General features: G+C 41.1%; 1 protein-coding gene across 1 annotated transcript in view; it reads left to right on the top strand.

Moving 5' to 3' along the window:
- Window positions 1-4922: 4922 nt before the first annotated feature.
- LOC129817149 (probable methyltransferase-like protein 24) overlaps window positions 4923-20963 on the top strand; it is a 101549-nt gene continuing 85508 nt past the window's right edge. The window contains exon 1 of the mRNA XM_055872098.1: window positions 4923-5609. Coding sequence (XP_055728073.1) covers window positions 5232-5609 — 378 coding nt within the window. The 5' untranslated portion in view covers window positions 4923-5231. The remainder of the gene's footprint in view (window positions 5610-20963) is intronic.

Genomic DNA, 20963 nt, shown 5'->3' with positions numbered 1-20963 from the left:
GAAAGCTGATGAAACTGTGGGTTTGCACAACTGCTCAAACTCTCAGAAATCGTCTCAGGGAAGCTCATCTGCATGCTCATTGTCCTCACCAGGGTCTTGACCTGACCGCAGTTCGGTGTCGTAACCGACTTCAGTGGGAAAATGGTTACCTTCGATGGCCACTGGCAAGCTGGAGAAGTGTGCACTTCACGACACTAATCCCAGTTTCAACTGTAAAGGGCAGATGGCAGACAGATGTCGTGTGGGTGAGCGGTTTGCTGATGTCAACATTGTGAACAGAGTGCCCCATGGTGGGGTTGAGGCTATGGTATGGGCAGGCATAAGCTGTGGACAATGAATACAATTGCATTTTATCGATGGCAATTTGAATGCACAGAGATACCGTAACGAGACCCTGAGGCCCATTGTCGTGCCATTCATCCACAGCCATCACCTCATGTTTCAGCATGATAATGCACGGCCCCATGTCGCAAGGATCTGGACACAATTCCTGCAAGCTGAAAATGTCTCAGTTCCTCTATACTCACCAGACATGTCACCCACTGAGCATGTTTAGGATGCTCTGGATCGACGTGTACAACAGCCTTCCAGTTCCCGCCAATATCCAGCAACTTTGCACAGCCATTGAAGAGGAGTGGGACAACATTCCACATGTCACAATCAACAGCCTGATCAACTCTATGCAAAGGAGATGTGTTGCGCTGCATGAAGCAACTGGTGGTCAAGCTAGATACTGACTGGTTTTCCGATCCACGCCCCTACCTTTTTTTAAGGTATCTGTGACCACCAGATGCATATCTGTATTCCCAGTCATGCGAAATCCATAGATTAGGTCCTAATGAATTTCTTTTAATTCACTGATTTTCCTTGTTTGAACTTGTTGCTTTTTGTTCAGTGTACTATAGAATTCTACAGTGTACTACACAATTATACACTAAGTACTAGACATGATTGAGGGATACTACAGTGTGTAGTATAGTACTTTATAGTGTACTACAGTTTACTACAGAATTGTGTAGTAAGTGCTATAGTAAATTGTAGTATTTTCATGTGGGCATGCTCAAGACGGGCTTGATGCAAACTAGTTCCAGCTAAACGTTATGTTTCTTTCAATAATTGTATTTGTCTCATTTGATTACGGTACAGATATGTTTTATATCTGAACAATACGTTTATTTTTGATGCATCAACGATTATGAACGATGTCTTCAATGATCACACCTTTGATCACACATGGGATATAAATGATGGGGAGTGCACGTGTATTGTCTATGTGAAAACAGTGTAATGTACTGTAACTTACAGTTCTGTGACGTATAACAATCAAAGGGCAATTTTGAAACATGTATTTAGCATTTTTTGCTATTGGATTAACTGGTTTGTTAAACAACTACATTGAGACGATATCATTATCTTGTGTTCTGGTGATTCAATCAATGTTCTCATGTTATTATATACAACTTATATTATATATATATATTATATTATATACAACTTATAAACAACCTATAAACAACTTATATTTTGACTCAATGGTTGTGTGGTGAAAGATGTCTCCAAACAAAATCAATGCACAATAAAAAGGTCTTGGAAAAAAAGGCTTGCTGCATTACAAGTGTTACCAGTTTGTAGTTTTGTACTAAGAATTTTTCAACTTCACCACATACTTGTGAAAATGCCCTGTATCGATTGAAAACGAATTTAACTAACATCCTCCATATTGACTGGGGAATATAACCCAGTTTAATTAAAATTAAATTAAATCAAATAGTATTGGTCACATACACATATATGATTTTAATGCAGTGTAGCGAAATGCTTGTGCTTCTAGTTCCGACAGTGCAGTAATATCTAACAAGTAATCAAAACAATTATCCAACAACTACCTAATACACACATCTAAAGGGGTGAATGAGAATATGTACATAAAACTATATTGATGAGCGATGGCCGAGCAGCATAGGCAAGGTGCAATAGGTGGAATAAAATACAGTATATACATGTGATATGAGTAATGTAAGATATGTAAACAGTATTTAAAGTGACATTGTTTAAAGTGACTAGTAATCCATTTATTAAAGTGGCCAGTGATTGGGTCTCAATGTAGGCAGCAGCCTCTCTGACTTAGTGATTGCTGTTTAGCAGTCTGATGGCCCTGAGATAGAAGCTGTTTTTCAGTCTCTCGGTCCCAGCTTGAATACACCTGTACTGACCTCGCTTTCTGGATGGTAGCGGTGTGAACAGGCAGTGGCTCGGGTGGTTGTTGTCCTTGATGATCTTTTTGGCCTTCCTGTAACATCGGGTGCTGTAGGTGTCATGGAGGGCAGGTAGTTTGCACCCAGTGATGCGTTGTGCAGACTGCACCACCCTCTGGAGATCCTTGCGGATGAGGGCAGTGATACAGCCCGACATGATGCTCTTGATTGTGCATCTACAAGTTTGTCAGGGTTTTGGGTGACAAGCCAAATTTCTTCAGCCTCCTGAAGTTGAAGAGGCACTGTTGCACCTTCTTCACCACACTGTCTGTGTGGGTGGACCATTTCAGTTTGTCTGTGATGTGTACGCTGAGGAACATAAAGTTTTCCAGATTTTCCACTGCTGTCCCTTCGATGTGGATAGGGGGTGCTCCCTCTGCTGTTTCCTGAAGTCCACGATCATATCCTTTGCTTTGATGACGTTGACTGAGAGGATGTTTTCCTGACACCACACTCGAGGGCCCTCACCTCCTCCCTGTTGGCTGTCTCGTCATTGTTGGTAATCAAGCCCACTACTGTTGTGTCGTCTATAAACTTGATGATTGAGTTGGAGGCGTGCATGACCACGCAGTCATGGGTGAACAGGGAGTACAGGAGGGGGCTGAGCACGCACCCTTGTGGGGCCCCAGTGTTGAGGGTCAGTGAAGTGGAGATGTTGTTTCCTACCTTCACCACCTGGGGCGGCCCGTCAGAAAGTCCAGGACCCAATTGCACAGGGTGTGGTTGAGACCCAGGGCCTCCAGCTTGATGATGATATTGGAGGGTACTATGGTGTTGAATGCTGAGCTTTAGTCAATGAACAGCATTCTTACATATGTATTCCTTTTGTCCAGATGGGATAGGGCAGTGTGTAGTGTGACTGTGATTGCGATTGCGTCATCTGTGGACATGTTTGAGTGGTATACAAACTGAAGTGGGTCTAGAGTTGCCGGTAAGGTGGAAGTGATATGATCCTTGACTAGTCTCTCAAAGCACTTCATGATGACAGAAGTAAGTGCTACGGGGCGGTAGTCATTTAGTTCAGTTACCTTAGCTTTCTTGGGAACAGGAACAATGGTAGCCATCTTGAAGCATGTGGGGACAACAGATTGGAATAGGAAGCGATTGAATATGTCCGTAAACACACCAGCCAGCTGGACTTCGCATGCTCTGAGGATGCGGCTAGGGATGCCGTCTGGGCCAGCAGCCTTGCGAGGGTTAACACATATAAGTGTTTTACTCATATCAGGCCACGGAGAAGGAGGGGGGGGGGAGTACATCCCTTGTTAGCGGGCCACGACAGTGGCACTGTATTAACCTTGAAGCGGGCAAAGGTGTTTAATTGTGTGTGTTTAATTGTGTGTGTGTGTGTGTGTGTGTGTGTGTGTGTGTGTGTGTGTGTGTGTGTGTGTGTGTGTGTGTGTGTGTGTGTGTGTGTGTGTGTGTGTGTGTGTGTGTGTGTGTGTGTGTGTGTGTGATACTTCTCTCTACATACAGGTGGCAACAGAGCACTGTGTGTCTCTGGTCAATACCACAAACCTGTTTTCATAAAGGGTACACTGTCTGTGAGCCTTCCATTACCCTCCTTTCATAAAGCCTGTGTGGATCCTTAATCATTACCCCCACAACTTCACTGACATCAACTAATAAAGTCCCCAAAACTTTTCCTAGATGTGCTGAAAATCCACTTATATCAATCAGCCAGCCATACTGTAAACTATTTTTACCCTTTACAATGTCAAACTTAATAGATGGGAGCTGAAGTAGGGGGGTTGGAATATTATTTTTTGGAAGGAGCAAAAGGGCTGCTTCTGGGGAGTGGGAGTAAGTGTACATTTTGGCTGTCACCATAGGAGAACCCTTTGAAGAACCATTTTTGGTTCCATGTCGAACCCTTTTGGGTTCCATCTAGGACCCTTTCCACAGAGAGTTCTGCATGGAACCCAAAACGGTTTTATCTGGAACCAAATAGGGTTTTTCTATGGGGAGAGCCGAAGAACCCTTTTGAAGCAAATTTTTTCTAAGAGTGTAGAGTGTTTCAAAGTGATTTCATAGGACCCAACAGTTTAGAATAACCATGTTTATACCGACAGTGTGAGAGAGAGAAAGAGAGAATAAAAGCGAGAACGAGAGCTCTAAAGTAGATGAAGATCCCTCATTCTTTCATTTAAAACACCCCGAAACCTTTTCTAATCAACCTCTGTATCCCTTTCCTCTCCATTCTTCCCATTTGTTTTCTTTTCCCTCGTTCCTCTCTTTCTGTGAAAGACTGCAAATCACGCCTTTGATTTAAAAGCACACACACACACACTGTTAATACAATGCTCCACCTTCCAAGACCGCACTTCATTGTCTCCCTGTCCTTCTCTTTCTCTAATTCCCACTCCTCTTCACTCCTCTCCTCTCTCTCTCCCTGTCTCCCTCTCCCTCTCTATATGACCTCCTCTGTGTATGAAACAGAGTTTAAGAAGAGAGAGAATGTGAGGCCTTGGTAACAGCAAGCTGTGGATGTGTTGGCCCTGCCCAGTGTTGAGTTACACAGTAACCCTAGACACAGGGGAGCATAGAGAGGGAGGGAACAGATGGAGCGAGAGGGGTGTGTGTGAGAAAGAGGTGTGAGGGCTAGGAGAGGGAAGGGGAAGTTCCAAACTTTTCAATGAAAGCCACACACTCTTTTCCACGTGTACAGAGACACACGAATACACAGAGAGCGAGGGAGCGAGAGAGAGAGACATACACACACACACACACACAGACTCAGGTAGTTTTGCGAAGAGCAGGTGTCCTCCTGTCTCACAAACCTTCAGCACTGCTCCTGCCTATCCTGATCAAACTGTGGACTTCCAAGTGGAGGGAAGGAGGGAAAAAAGGAGGACGGGAGAAAGACTAACCACTCCAAGGAGGAGGAGAGGAAGAATGGCATAGATACAGAGACATAGATCAACAATCTCACTGTTCAGAACATGGACTGAGGCTAGAAAGAGAGGAACAGGAAGAATGGGAGAGATACAGAGAGAGATGTGGCCAGGCATGGGGAGAGACAGACTGACTAGAGGGCTGGTTCTGCGCCTGTGTCTGCTCCTCACCGCTCTCTGTGTCTGTGTGCACATTTACCTGGAGCTGGGGAGCAGCAGGGGGGCACCTTCGCACCTCATTTTAGGATGTCCCACACAGACCAGCCAGGTGCTACCAGACAAGGGGGCGAGGACACGGGGGACAAAGGACGTCTTGGAGCCCAACGTCGGGACTGAGGACAGAGCCATAAAGAGAATGGTGTCCTACGTACGCACGCTGAAGAATGACTCTGTAGCAGGGAAGACAGGGGGAGGGGACAAGCCCTCCACGTGCTGCCCACCTTCGCGACCGAAGAGAAAGGTGAGTGAGAGTGATTATACCTGCAGTAGGGTGATGCGACCACTAAACGCTTATCTGATCTGAAGTCAGTTCTGCTGTTTAATTGTTCATGATTGAGGATTAGAATTGTGGAACTATAGAAGTGTTATCTGATCCTAGATCAGAGCTTAGTGGACGATGCCCACCTGGAGAGTGTGACTCAATAAGGGGACGTTCAGGAGCACTTGTTCAGTCACTGTGTTGTTGGCACAGAGCTGCTTAATCCTTAGAGGCTGGCAGATAGAGTTCAAACTAAGAGGAGGAGAGGAGAAGGGCAGTGGGATCAATGAGGGATCAATGGGTAGGCTGTAGGCTGAAGAGGAGAGAGAGGCTGACTGTTGTTAGATTACAGAGAGGAAAGGACTCTTAATTCTTGAGAATACAGGGGGTGCTGTTTTCACATTAGCATAATTGCCTCTACAGATAAAACTGCCTCTTATTCAATTATTGCTGTTACTATATGCATATAACCATATACCATTGGATAGAAAACAAGCTATGGTTTCTAAAACCGTTCCAATTTTGTCTCTGAGTCAAACACAGGTCATTTCACAGCACTTTCCCTGAGCCAGAAGAAGATTGCAAGATGTGTATGCTCGCTTCAAAGCTCTGCCTATATATGGTCACGCAACCTATGACCCGAAACACACTTCCTTCTTCTTCCTCTGGGTGTCTGGAAGACGTCAGAGGAGAAATTTTTTGTTTATCTTGTACTGACGTGAAATAAGACCTATTTCTTTAGCGTGACCGACAACTTCCGGTTTCCTGAGATGCGCGTTTTAGAGAAGCCATTGACTTTTGTTATGCTGACGTTACGGATGAAAACTATCTCCGTGTCGAAGTTTGTTTGATACATGTGACCATATCACCGTAATGTATGTTTTTTCAATATAGTTTAATCAGATTATTAGAATTTTTTCGGGAGTTTTGCCGTGTTCCGTTCTTTGAGTTTTTTAACTTTGGACAGGGGCCGTGCCAGTCGACCAGTACCCAGGCTAAATGAAGAGGGGAAGTTGCCATTGTGAATGGATTGAACGACTCATCAGGACTAAGGACACCTTGATCAACATTCTGATGAAAGACCAGCAATAGTAAGACCCAATTTACGATGTTATTTCATATATCTGTCGTGCATGTGAACTGGTCGCGCGCGTCCAGCTGGTTCTGGCTGGCCTGGTTATGCTAATTTAGCGCTACATTTTGTTTTCGCTATAAAACATTTAAAAAATCTGAAATATTGTTTGGATTCACCAGATGTTGGGCTTTCAATGTCTGTACGCTGTGTATTTTTTCTGAAATGTTTTAAGACAAGTAATTAGTTATATAACGTTGGTCTCTGTAATTGTTCTAGCTGCATCAGCACTATATCAGATTGCAGCTGCAATGTAGAACTGTGATTTATACCTGAAAAATGCACATTTAAAAAAAAAAAACTATGCTATACCATAAATATGTTATCAGACTGTCATCTTAAGAATTTGTTTGTTGGTTAGTGGCTATCAATATCTTAGTTTAGCCGAATTGGTGATAGCACCTGATGGAGTAAGAAACTGTTGGAGTAAGAAAATGGTGTCATTTTGCTAACGTGTTTAGCTAATAGATTTACATATTGTGTCTTCCCTGTAAAACATTTAAAAAATCTGAAATGGTGGTTTTATTCACAAGATCTGTGTCTTTCATTGGGTGTCTTGGACTTGTGATTTAATGATATTTAGATGCTACTATTTAATTGTGACGCTATGCTAGCGATGCTAATCAGTGTGGGGGGTGTGGGGGGTGCTCCCGGATCCGGGTTAGGTACTCTGTTAAGTGGTCGATGATAAGCTGAGCTGTTGTACTGAACTACAGACAATGGACACAGTTGAGGAGAATTACTCTGATAGACACTAAGAATATGATAGACACTCTCAAACTGAAAGAACCGTAGACTCAGATGTTCTACTTCTAACTTGCCAGAAAAATGTTCAACTTTAGAATCCTGAAATGTGCTTGGAGTGAGAGTGCTAGCACTGGTGAAACATGCTAAATGCTAAATATATGCTGTGAGAGATGTTTGCGTATGAAAGTGGGTGGGCGAAAGAGTTTTAACTAGGGGTTTAGAGATTTCCTACTAAGTTACTTGGGGTGGGAGTTCCACACAGAGACAAAGACACTCCTTGCTGCCACACCTATAAACACACACACACACACACACGCACGCACGCACGCACGCACGCACACGCACACGCACACACTATTAAGTCTCTCTGGCTGTTTCTGAAGCTGAATGTCAATAGAGGATCCAGTCCAACAAACAAGCTTTCAGAGACGAACAAACACACACACACCTGACCTCTGACCATGCACCACACCCACCACACTACCTGTTGACTCCAAATTCTTTCTCTTTCTTTGTTTATCTGTCTACCATTTTTTATCGCTTTGGCTCTCTCTTCTTCCCCCAACGTTCTATCCCTCTCTTTTCCCTGCTGTCTTCCTCTCACTCCTTTCTCCCTCCTTCCCTCTCTTCACCCCTCAATCTCTTTCCCTTCTTCCCTCTCCTTTCTGTCTCTCTCCTCAGCGAGCCATGCTTGCTCATTAGCTACCCACTCTTTCATCGCTGAATCTTTAAAGAGACACAAAACTCCAATCTCCTCAGCCATGTCTCAAAGGAGGCTGCTTGAAGATCACTGCAGGCAAAAAAATCACACATTATGCCACATCACCCTGAGCACTGAGAATTAGCTGGCCACTGCTGTGATATCAATAATACACAGCACCACATGCCATATGCTGCCTGGTGCTCTCTGCTTTTAACACACAATTGTCTCATAAACTGCACTACGGGAGCAGAACCAGTGCTTAATTTGGACTGTTCAGTTCCGGGACCTATTTGGCTGGATCCGGTACCTCTCATGGCATGAAAAATAATTGTCACTTTTTGCAATGTAAAAAGTTATCAAAGTTATCAAAGCTGATTCGTGTTGGGCCGGCCCGAGCTTAACATGCTGACCACACTGCTCGCGCGTGCCAACGAACATCTGCATTGCCAAGCGCTAAAATAGAAGTCAGTTCTATTTGTGACGCTGAATGCGGTGCAAGTCTTGCCTCTCCCATCTCCTCATTGGTTTATAGAAGCAGATACCCACGTGCCATCTCCTCATTGGTTATACCGATGTGGGTGATTGAAAGAAGAACTGGGTTCGGTCGGTCGTAGTGGTGACTATGAAAGTTAAATGCCAATCGCCATATAAAGTCCAAAGAAGAAAACGCCTGGAAGCAGGAGAGATGACTAGAAACGATTCAGTTGACCGTTTTATGTGTGGATTAATTGTCAGAGTAGAGGACCTTGTGCATTTCAGGTAACATAACAACTCAACATTTATATAATAGGACAAATTAGCTAGCAACAGCAAGCTAGCTAAATAGGACAATTTTTTTTTATTTTTTTTATTTTTATTTTTTGGGGGGGTGGATCAGCTTAATATTGCGGAAAGAATGTTGCTTCCAATGCAATTGTCTGCATCATTTCCAATCCCCCATATTTTTTTGGGTAAATATATATATCCATTCACGTATGCATACATATACACATATATACATACACATACCTACATAGACATACATACTTTTTTAAAGAGTATACCTTTATTATTATTCCCTGCAAACCCTACCACCGATCCCCCAATTGGAGTAAACTGATAAACATTTCTGTTTTTACCTTCAATTTATACATCTTATACACATTTTACAGACACAGTCTACTTTATAATAGTTCTCTCTTGTTTGTTCTTAGTCCTTCCTCTATTTCTGTTGTCCATCCAGTTTGATTTCCACTTGTAACTGTGCTATTTCACAATAGCTCCGCACCTATACACATTTCACAGATCCCGCATGCCCTACATTGTTTATCTTGTTATTAGTCCCACCCTTCAGCTTCACTCAACCTTTCCCATCTATCTTCCAACATCATCCATTTCGGATTTTTATTTGCCATATATTTTTCAACTGTGCTGTGATGCTTCACAAAAGATTTGAATCTTCCTATTCTCATAGCTTCCACGGATTGTAAATTGAAAATAATTTTTTTTGCTAAAATAATTATTATATTATTGATTGATTGACTATGGCTTTTCAAATCCCCCAGTATTGCTATCTGTAGCGTTAGTTCTACGCAAATGTTGCAATTCTTCAACCATTCCTGGACCTGTGACCAAAAACGACAATACCAAAATAAATGGTCTAATGACTCTGCCTCCTCACAGCAGAATCTACAGAGCTGAGAAGTTTGTATCCCCCATATATATAACATTCTATTAGTTGCAAGAATTTTGTAAAATAATTTAAATTAAAAAATTCGAAGTTTTGAATCCGGCGTTGTTTTGCGTATCAATTCATAAACCATGTGCCATGGAATGGGTACATCGAAAATCTCTTCCCAACTATTTTGCAATTTATATGGCACAGCTGTAAGTTTTTTGGTCCTAAATGAAATTGGTATATGTTTTTATTTATCACACTTTTCTTTAACCATTTATGTTCTTTAATATAAGGCCGACATACAAGTTCCTTACTTTTATCCCCTTCCACCTGCCTGTTCCATTTTTGTGGTAATGCTGCAATTAATTGGTTGTAATTTTGGGTAGAGCAGACATTTCCATATGTCTGTGTTAGCTGCATGTGTGACATTACTCCACCAGTCCTATTTATGATATCATTCACAAAAATTATACCTTTTTTAAACATTTCTTCGATAAATACAGTTTTTTTATCAATTACTATATTTGAATTTAACCACAAGATTTGTTGTACTATTTGCTCCGTCCTTTCAGGTGGATTAAACTGAAATTTCAACCAACTTTCTAAGGCTTGCTTAAAAAATAAAGATATTTTGGAGATTATTTCCTTTTCAAGCAACCGAAAGTGAGCAGGTGTAATCTGAATAAAGGGAAAAAGGCCCTTCTTGAACATAGGATGAGACATTCATACCAATCTACTAGAGAACCAGTTTGGATTTAAGTATAACTTTTGTATGACTGATGCCTTTAGTGAGTGGTCTAATGCTTTAATATTTAATAATTTCTGCCCTCCGAATTCATATTCGTTATATAAATAGGCCCTTTTAATTTTATCTGGCTTGCCGTTCCAAATAAAATTGAATATTTTTTGTTCATATAATTTAAAAAGCAGGTCACTAGGTGTAGGCAAAACCATAAGCAAATAGGTAAACTGTGATATGATTAAAGAGTTAATCAGGGTGATTTTCCCACAAATAGACAGGTATTTTCCTTTCCATGGTCGCAAGATCTTATCTATTTTTGCTAACTTTCTATAAAAATGTATTGGAGTGAGATCATTTCTTTCTTTTGGGATTTGTATACCGAGTATGTCCACATCACCGTCAGACCATTTAATTGGTAAACTACATGGCAATGTAAAATGTGTATTTTTTAGTGATCCAATACGTAATATGGTACATTTATCATAATTTGGTTTTAATCCAGAGAGGATAGCAAATGTATCTAGATCCTCTAAGAGGCCGTGGAGAGATTCTAGTTGTGGTTTTAAAAGAAAACATGAATCATCAGCGTACAATGACACCTTAGTTTTTAGGCCCTGGATTTCTAATCCCTTAATATTAATGTTTGATCTAATTTTAACAGCTAACATTTCGATGGCAATAATAAATAGATATGCCGATATTGGACAACCTTGTTTTACTCCTCTAGATAGTTTAAAACTTTCTGAGATGTAGCCATTATTTACTATTTTACACCTAGGGTTACTATACATAATTTTTACCCATTTTATAAGAGATTCCCCAAAATTGAAAAATTCTAGGCATTTATATATAAACTCCAGTCGTACTTTATCAAAAGCCTTTTCAAAATCAGCTATGAAAACCAGGCCTGGTGTCCCCGATATTTCATAGTGTTCTATTGTTTCCAGTACTTGCCTTATATTATCTCCAATGTATTGTCCATGTAAAAAACCTGTCTGATTAGGATGAATAATATCTGACAAAACTTTTTTTATTCTATGCGCCAAGCATTTTGCTAGGATTGCATCACAACACTGAAGTGTAAGAGGTCTCCAATTTTTTAAATGGACTGGATCTTTATATATACCACTTGGGTCCTGTTTCAGTAATAATGATATCACACCTTCTTGTTGCGTGTCTGATAATCTATCATTTATAAAGGAGTGGTTAAAACAAGCTAATAATGGTCCTTTGAGTATATCAAAAAAATGTTTGTATACTTCCACTGGTATGCCATCCAGTCCTGGAGTTTTCCCATCCTTAAAGGCCCCAATTGCATAAAGTAGTTCCTCCTCAGTAATTAGGCCTTCACATGAGTCTTTCTGTACAGATGTTAATTTTACATTATTGTTAGGGGAAAAATCCATACAATTAGTTTCAGTTAGTGGAGATGGAGGAGCCTGAAACGAAAATATATTTTTAAAGTACTTTACTTCCTCTTTCAAAATATCATTTGGTGAATCATGCGTGACTCCATCATTTGTAACAAGTTTTAATACGTTTTTTTTGGTAGCATTTCTATATTGAAGATTGAAAAAGAATTTGGTGCATTTTTCCCCATATTCCATCCAGTTCGCTTTATTTTTGTAATATATTACACTGGATCTTTCTTGAATAAGTTCCTCCATTTCTTTTTGTTTTTCCTCTAACTTATTCTGTGCCTCTATGGTACCGTTTTTATTGTTATCTAACTGTACTGTTAGTCCTTCAATTTCCTTTGTTAATATGGACTCTTTTGATCGAAATTGCTTTTGTTTTATAGATGAGTACTGAATTGCATAGCCTCTAAAGGCACACTTAAAAGTGTCCCATACAATATGGGGATCTGCTGTACCTATGTTATGTCTAAAAAAGTCAGTTATAAATTCTTCTGTCCTAGTTCTAAACAATTTATCATCTAGTAGGCTTTGATTAAATTTCCAATATCCTCGCCCACGTGGAAATTCTGTAAGAGTAATATAAATCCCAATTATGTGATGGTCCGACCGCATTCTGTCCCCTATCAAACACTTTTTAATTTTTGGTGCCAGAGAGAATGATATAAGAAAGTAGTCAAGGCGACTAGCTTGATTAAGCCTCCGCCATGTATATCTCACTAGGTCAGGGTATTTAAGTCTCCATATATCCAGTAATTCCAATATATCCATGACATTCCTGATTTCCTTAAGTGCCTGAGGGTGATAGTTTGTAGTGTGATTTCCTTTCCGGTCCATAGAGGTATTTAAGACCGTATTAAAATCTCCCACTATAATAATAGAGTCTAGTGTTGCTTGTAGAGTTGATACATTCTTATATATATTGTCAAAGAAGCTTGGATCATCATTATTCGGACCGTATAGGTTAATAAGCCATATATGTTTATTGTCCAATAACATATTTAAAATAATCCATCTACCTTGAGGATCTGTTTGGACAAGTTGCACATTTGGATCAAAGTTATTATTAATTAAAACCATCACCCCTTTTGAATTTCTTTGCCCATGGGAGAAATATATTTCGCCCCCCCAGTTCTTTTTCCACAAAACTTCATCTAAAACTGTTGAATGGGTTTCCTGTAAACAGTAGATATTATAATCCTTCTCTTTTAGCCAGGTAAATACTGATCGTCTTTTTTTATTATCTGCTAAGCCATTACAATTGTAACTGGCTATACTTATTTCACCACTTACCATAATGAGACACACCTTTCAATTATTTTTATCAAAATATATGTTTGTAAACGTCCTATTAAAAAGTAACGTAATGATTGAGTGTCTATATAGTTGTACCATGACATTTTCATCTCCACTAAGCAAACCTCCAATTGGTCCCCACTATTCCACCCGCCAAAAGCCCCCATCTCGAGTTGGGTTGTCATCCCAATGCCCGGCAGACCACCCCCGACCCCCCGCATCGCACAGCCCTGGACCGACTGGGATCCATCCTTCGAAAAGTGCACACAGCACCATCCACCGAACCAAAGCAGATCCATTGCCAAATGCATTTCCATCGCCCTCACCTCGATTTTTATTACATATTGCTGTGAATCATCCTCTATAGTCCCTAACATCTTTTACTTCTTCCTTCGCAACAGTTGTGGGATACACACATACACCCACACACATTCAGCCCTTACCCCCACACAACCATAAGCTCACCCTCTCAACAATTGCACCATCCCAGAGCCCAACTCAAGATGGGTCATGATTTACAAATGTACTTGCAGTTGCAGCTGCATGAGAAGGCCTGCAAGACCGCGCAAAAAATGAGCATAAATGTAGAGATTTATTTACCATTGTCACATCCTAGATGATGGAGGTCAAATGTACACCTTCTTCCTGAAACAACCACAATACGGTCATCCATATTGACCATGTTCCCAAGCATCTCCATGCAGTCCGATTGGTTTCGTGCCACCAGGGCCACAATAATATACCCCCTCTCTGAATGTCCGAGTGTGACCCCCTCCCCATGGGTTACTGCAGCTAGTGTTGCTAGCACTGCCACTGCCTGGGTGGGGGCACCCCACCGGAATCCCCACCGGCTAGGTACAAGGTCATCAAGGTTCTCATTAGCAGCTTTGAGAATTTCCTTGTTTATTATGCTCTCCCTTTAGGGGGCTTTGGCTTTGCAGGACCAACCCTGCCAAGCAGGCTCAGAATCTTGAGGGGGCAGTGCTGCTCTTGGTCCCTGACCTCATTTTGGCTGCATACAGACCGCATACAGCATGCACATAAAACAGTTAGGGACTTCTCCTTAGTATCTGGGCCATTCATGTGGGTGTCTAGGGTATAGGGCCATGGACCGTACCATTAAAATAGGATAATAAATAATTAGATATAATTCATTTTAAAAATGTAGTTCCCCATGATAGGACAATAAATAAATAAGACGTGTAATTCATTATAAAAGTATATCCATCATCTGAACAACATTGAAAGCCTTCTCATACCCGGCCCACAGCAATACACTGGCTCTGGGATATGCAACTATTTCATTACTCACTCACTTAACTTTCCAAACATAACAAATAAAAATAAACACACACCACACCATCCACACATACTGTGCCTTCTGTTTACTTAGTTTTTATCTTCACTATATAGAAATAGTGCTTGTGTTCAATTAATTATATGTGAAGATTTATAGAAAAGCTATATTTTGTATTGTATTGTTACAATCAGTAACCGGGCTTGAATTGTGTTTATTTTCCTCATCTATGAGAACTTTGTAATTTTTTAAATAACCATGGAGTAATCTTTGTGTCTCTGAACAACTGGTTATCAATATATAGTTTATCAACGACGAGAGCTACTCGTTTCGCTTTTAATCTATTTTCTTTGAAAATTGGATACAGAACTTTGCGCCGTTCTGCAATTTCTTTCGGAAACTGATCATTCCTGCCAATTTTGGTCCCAGCAAGTCTTTTACCTAGGCTTTTAACCATTATTGTATCTTTAAATGAAGCAAATTTGGCAACGATTGGGCGTTCGTACCTCTGCCCTCTCTGTCCGAGGCGGTGTACACGTTCAAGTTGGATCTTATCGATAACTTCGCGCGGTATCTTAAGCGCTGCAAAAAGGAACTCTCTAACTACAGATTCAGGAACCTCTCCTTCTTTCTCTTGGATACCTGTAAGTACCAAATTCTCTCTCATGGATCTAGTTTGTATGTCCAGTAAGCATTCCTTCAGAACGTTGTTCTCCTTTTTAAATTCATTCATTTCGGTTTCAATCTTATTGACCGTCCCTTTTAGCGCGTGTGTTTCCTTCTCCAAAGCCGCAGCTTTTTCATCACTCATCTCTAGGCTTGCCTTCAACTCTTTTATATCTTTACTAACTAATTCAAGTATACCCAGTTTGTCATTTATTGATTTTAACAGATCGGTTTCGACCTTTACCATTGCCGGTGGTGAGAATATTAGATCATCCGTGTCGGTTGAGGAGTCACGTTTTCGTTTTTGATTCGGTTCCCCTGTCTTATTCTCCGTCATGTTTGGGTGTTGCTTGTTTTCGTAATATTTGTCGATAAATGTCTCTAGTCTTAGGATTTGTTTTGTGTTATTATCCAGATTGAAGGTTATCACCCACCAGATTATTTAGTGCTAATATTTGAGTCTAATTTAGCAGATATTTCGAATATTATGTTTTATCTTGAGGTGCTCTACATAACTTAGTTCAGTCCGCCATTACCTTTACGTTACCTTTACGTTCGCCGTCTACGTCCCCCCTAAATAGGACAAATTAGCTAGCAAGCTAGCTAGCGAAATTGCCATGAATGTTTCATGCTTTTTGACCTGTCCCCAAATTAATATAATTGGTTCAGAGTTTGTTTTGATGATTCAACCTGTGTCAAAATTTGCACACGATGGTGCACGCGTGCGGACGGCTTGGGTACGGTATCAGGTTTGCACAACATCGTAACCTATGTTTGAGACCAACGCATGGCCTTGTGAGAAGCACGCCTGTGTCTCTCACAGAACTGGAACGAGATTCCCTTTCTATGATCGCTCTCCCTCTCTCTGCTCTGATAGACATGAATGAGCCTGCAACTCTCATCTCACCAGCCTTGCATTTCATCATTTATTTCCTTATAGAATCATAGCCTGCGAAGGGTTCTAGCACCTCTGATAAACTGAAATACATTTGCCAAAGTTATAGAATTACTGCGGTCTGTTCAGAAATAAATTAAATAATTTAGAATAGCCTACTACACCATGAGAAAGCATATCATTTAGCCACACACGATCAACAGCTTCTTTAAAAATTGCTTAGCTGTGGGGTGTAGCCCAATAACAAGGTATTGCGTACAGTCGGGAACAAATCTGTCAGTGAACAAACAGCATGCAGACAAAACAGGCCTCTCGCAATACTTCAAATAAAATCGCTGGAAAACACAGATTGGAAAGCAAATGGCTCCTGCTGAAAAGAGAAGACTCGAATCTGTCTGCTGTAGGCTACAAAAATATTTGATCAACTTCCAAATAGGCCTATTGTTTTACAAAGTAAAACGAGAGAGAGAGGCTTTTGGCACGGGCGCATCGGCCATCACCAGTGAGTGAGCTGCGCATCATTGGTTGAGTCAATGTAACTGGAAAGCATTTTTAGGACTATAATTTCCTCCTCATATTGTAGCCACACACCTAGGCCTAGGCTATTGATGGATTCAAGACATGGTCGTTTTTATTGATCTCAGAATCAGATCTCAGTGTGTCAGTGTCAAAGTAGCCAGTCATTTCGATCATTTGTGTGGTATTGCGGTGCTTCCATGACAACTCAAACAAAAAAACGAGGTGGGATCATGACCTCAGTGAGCTTCAGGTTGGAAAGTCGGAGCTCTAGAAAGATGCCTGAGTTCTCTACTTGGAATTCCGAGTTGGATGACCGCTCAAAATGTATTTTCCCAGTTGGAGCTCGTTTTCCCAGTTGTCTTTAACGCACTGAATTTGGAAGTCTGAGATTTCACAGCTCCGAGTTCCCATGTCTTGAGATTATGCCAAAATCTCCAGTCATGTAAAATGATGTAGAATTACCTGAAATGCGTTTAAAAAAGGCAAACATTTTCCGGGACCATAGGCCACTAAAAATGTTCTCCATATGTTCAACTTCTGTAAGTGCCTCTACTTTACTTCTATATGCCACTACGCAAATGCGATGATATGCATGCAATGCTTTACTATAAAGGTGATTTTTTTTCTCATGCGTTCCCGGTACCTCAGAGCTCCCTAGGTCACTGCCCTCTTGCACTAACATTTTGCTCCGGCACCTCCCGATTTACAAATTAAGCACTGAGCAGAACACATTTCGTAACATGCCATGTGTTCTCTATCTACCTCCCATACTGCCTCTCACATGTTGGCATGTGTTAATCTCATTGTCTTTGATTTTGTAGAATGGTGTGAATCCACTCCAACTGCTGGGAATGACAGAATTAGTGTAGGAGGATTACGATTGTAATATTATAATTCAATCTGACTCCATAACCATGTGAATCAATGCTATAGGCCTTAAGCATATCCGCGCGTATCAAGATAGCGCGTCTTTGTGTGACCAGTCTCGGGAATACTATAATCGACATGTGTCTAAGATAACCGTTATGCAAATAAAAATGTCCAGATTCCTTGCAACCAGATTTACAGCATTAATTCATTGAGTTAGCCTTGGCGAATATATGCAAAGTTAGGACCCAAACATATGTTATGTGTACTGCAGTAACATTTACCATTAGACCATACATCAAAGAATAATTCAAGGAATATTCCTCTGAAATATGAGGACTACAATACATATCCATTTACAAGTAATCAGGCTTATTACAGATATACAATAACAATACCGTTATCAAAGAGCACATAACAGAAGTCTTCAATGTAAAAAGTTACAAAATGATCTGTCTATAAGCTTCAGATAAACACCACTATAACATATGCGAGGAGATCGGTTAACAATGACTACCTGAACTAAAAACCACTCCAACTTTTATCCTTCCCTGGGCGGATCCAAATTTCAACAACCCCCATCGTTTAACAGCGTCACTCTGCTTGGCTCAGACAACGAAACAAAAATAATAGCACTTCCACACATGTTCTCTAATCTTATCAACACAATAATAGGAGCGCATCTGAGCTGCTCCTCGCTTCGAAATGACCGCCGTCTGACCAACAGTTTTAGCTCCCTGTAAAATGATACCCATTGCGCGCACAGTACAACAAGACATATACAAATGTTCTTAATGAGCTCTTGAAACCATCGAAACATGACAGTGTCATTCACACGGTGACATTCATTTCGTCACTCTAAAATTTCAACCGTCCTCACACCTCCGACAAAGCCAGTAATCCCCAGGGCTCCATGGGAATGCCCAGCCACGGAGAATGCCACAGCGTAAGTGGGTTTCACTCCTGTGATATGCAAACATATGACTCTCTATCCGGACAACGCCATAAACAGTGACCGAAGCGTCACACTGGGCCTCGGCACCGACAAGCCGCAGACACATCTTCATCACTAGCCTTCCTTAAAGTTCACATTCGTTCACGCTCTCTTATTTTCCCACTACTCTCTCTCTCTCCCTCGTGGAGACGTGTTTATGCACAACAGATGAATGACATGGGTCTGGAAGGCATGGGAAGGCTCAGTGTTTCTGACTGAGATGGTGAAGATGAGCCAAATGGGAAACACATGACCTTCGTGAGCAGTTAGCAGTACACAGGAACACACTGTGCTGCCGTGGCACACTTCACTATATGCTGCTTAAAGGGGCAGGGAATGTTATGCGGAAAACCGTAAATGTGTAGAAAAACACATAGCAACCATGGCATGTGCGTCCAATGTAATGACAATCCATGATCCATGTCTATTCTGTCTGTTCTATGTCTTACTACTGTGGATTGGAACATTGGGGCCTCCGATTTGCTCAAACAGTAGTGTTTGAGTTCTGGTAGTTGCCTGTTACAGTGGGGAGAACAAGTATTTGATACACTGCCCGATTTTGCAGGTTTTCCTACTTACAAAGCATGTAGAGGTCTGTCATTTTTATCATAGGTACACTTCAACTGTTAGAGATGGAATCTAAAACAAAAATCCAGAAAATCACATTGTATGATTTTTAAGTAATTAATTTGCATTTTATTGCATGACATAAGTATTTGATACATCAGAAAAGCAGAACTTAATATTTGGTACAGAAACCTTTGTTTGCAATTACAGAGATCATACGTTTCCTGTAGTTCTTGACCAGGTTTGCACACACTGCAGCAGGGATTTTGGCCCACTCCTCCATACAGACCTTCTCCAGATGATGATATTTCCACCTCCATGCTTCACGGTTGGGATGGTGTTCTTGGGGTTGTACTCAACCTTCTTCTTCCTCCAAACACGGCGAGTGGAGTTTAGACCAAAAAGCTCTATTTTTGTCTCATCAGACCACATGACCTTCTCCCATTCCTCCTCTGGATCATCCAGATGGTCATTGGCAAACTTCAGACGGGCCTGGACATGCGCTGGCTTGAGCAGGGGGGCCTTGCGTGCGCTGCAGGATTTTAATCCATGACGACGTAGTGTGTTACTAATGGTTTTCTTTGAGACTGTGGTCCCAGCTCTCTTCTGGTCATTGACCAGGTCCTGCCGTGTAGTTCTGGGCTCATCCCTCACCATCCTCATGATCATTGATGCCCCACGAGGTGAGATCTTGCATGAACTTCTTCCATTTTCTAATAATTGCGCCAACAGTTGTTGCCTTCTCACCAAGCTGCTTGCCTATTGTCCTGTAGCCCATCCCAGCCTTGTGCAGGTCTACAATTTTATCCCTGATGTCCTTACACAGCTCTCTGGTCTTGGCCATTGTGGAGAGGTTGGAGTCTGTTTGATTGAGTGTGTGGACAGGTGTCTTTTATACAGGTAACGAGTTCAAACAGGTGCCATTAATACAGGTAATGAGTGGAAAACAGGAGGGCTTCTTAAAGAAAAACTAACAGGTCTGTGAGAGCCGGAATTCTTACTGGTTGGTAGGTGTTCAAATACTTATGTCATGCAATAAAATGCAAATTAATTACTTAAAAATCATACAATGTGATTTTCTGGATTTTTGTTTTAGATTCTGTCTCTCACAGTTGAAGTGTACCTATGATAAAAATGACAGACCTCTACATGCTTTGTAAGTAGGAAAACCTGCAAAATCGGCAGTGTATCAAATACTTGTTCTCCCCACTGTAGTTCATTGTTATAATTGTTACTCCTCATCCCCTATGGAAGAAGTTAACACTGTTCTCTAAAAATCGGGTTCCTCTTTGTAACTCACTTATGTTATTAAGCTTCAGGATGAGTTCAATGAGAGCCTTTGATTGGGCAAAACAGCTGTATAAAACTCAACTCTAAAGAGAAAATATTTTCCATAGCTCTGCAATAAAGGTTAAAGGCCGTTAGCACAATTGTTGCTCGACTAATCATCCTCCTCTCAAGTTGCTATACAAAATCCTGTGTGTGTGTGTGTGTGTGTGTGTGTGTGTGTGTGTGTGTGTGTGTGTGTGTGTGTGTGTGTGTGTGTGTGTGTGTGTGTGTGTGTGTGTGTGTGTGTGTGTGTGTGTGTGTGTGTGTGTGTGTGTGTGTGCGTGCGTGATAAGACATCCTGAGGGTTTGTTTGGATAATTAACAAACCAAACGAGATCCATCTCTCAGCTGTCAAATCCCCTGCTAGCGCAAACATCCTATGTTTTATTTAATCATTTACTTTTTCAAGGCTTAATTTCTTTCTTCTGCTTGCCTTTTTGGGCTCTAAGTAAAGGGATGGAGGGAAGTGGTAGGTGGTAGAGGGGATGAGGCAGTATTGCAAATTATAGA

The sequence above is a fragment of the Salvelinus fontinalis genome, chromosome 20, assembly GCF_029448725.1.
Source record: "Salvelinus fontinalis isolate EN_2023a chromosome 20, ASM2944872v1, whole genome shotgun sequence".
NCBI lineage: Eukaryota > Metazoa > Chordata > Actinopteri > Salmoniformes > Salmonidae > Salvelinus > Salvelinus fontinalis.
Note: the sequence above shows the minus strand (reverse complement) of the source record. Positions and strands in the feature narration are given on the sequence as shown.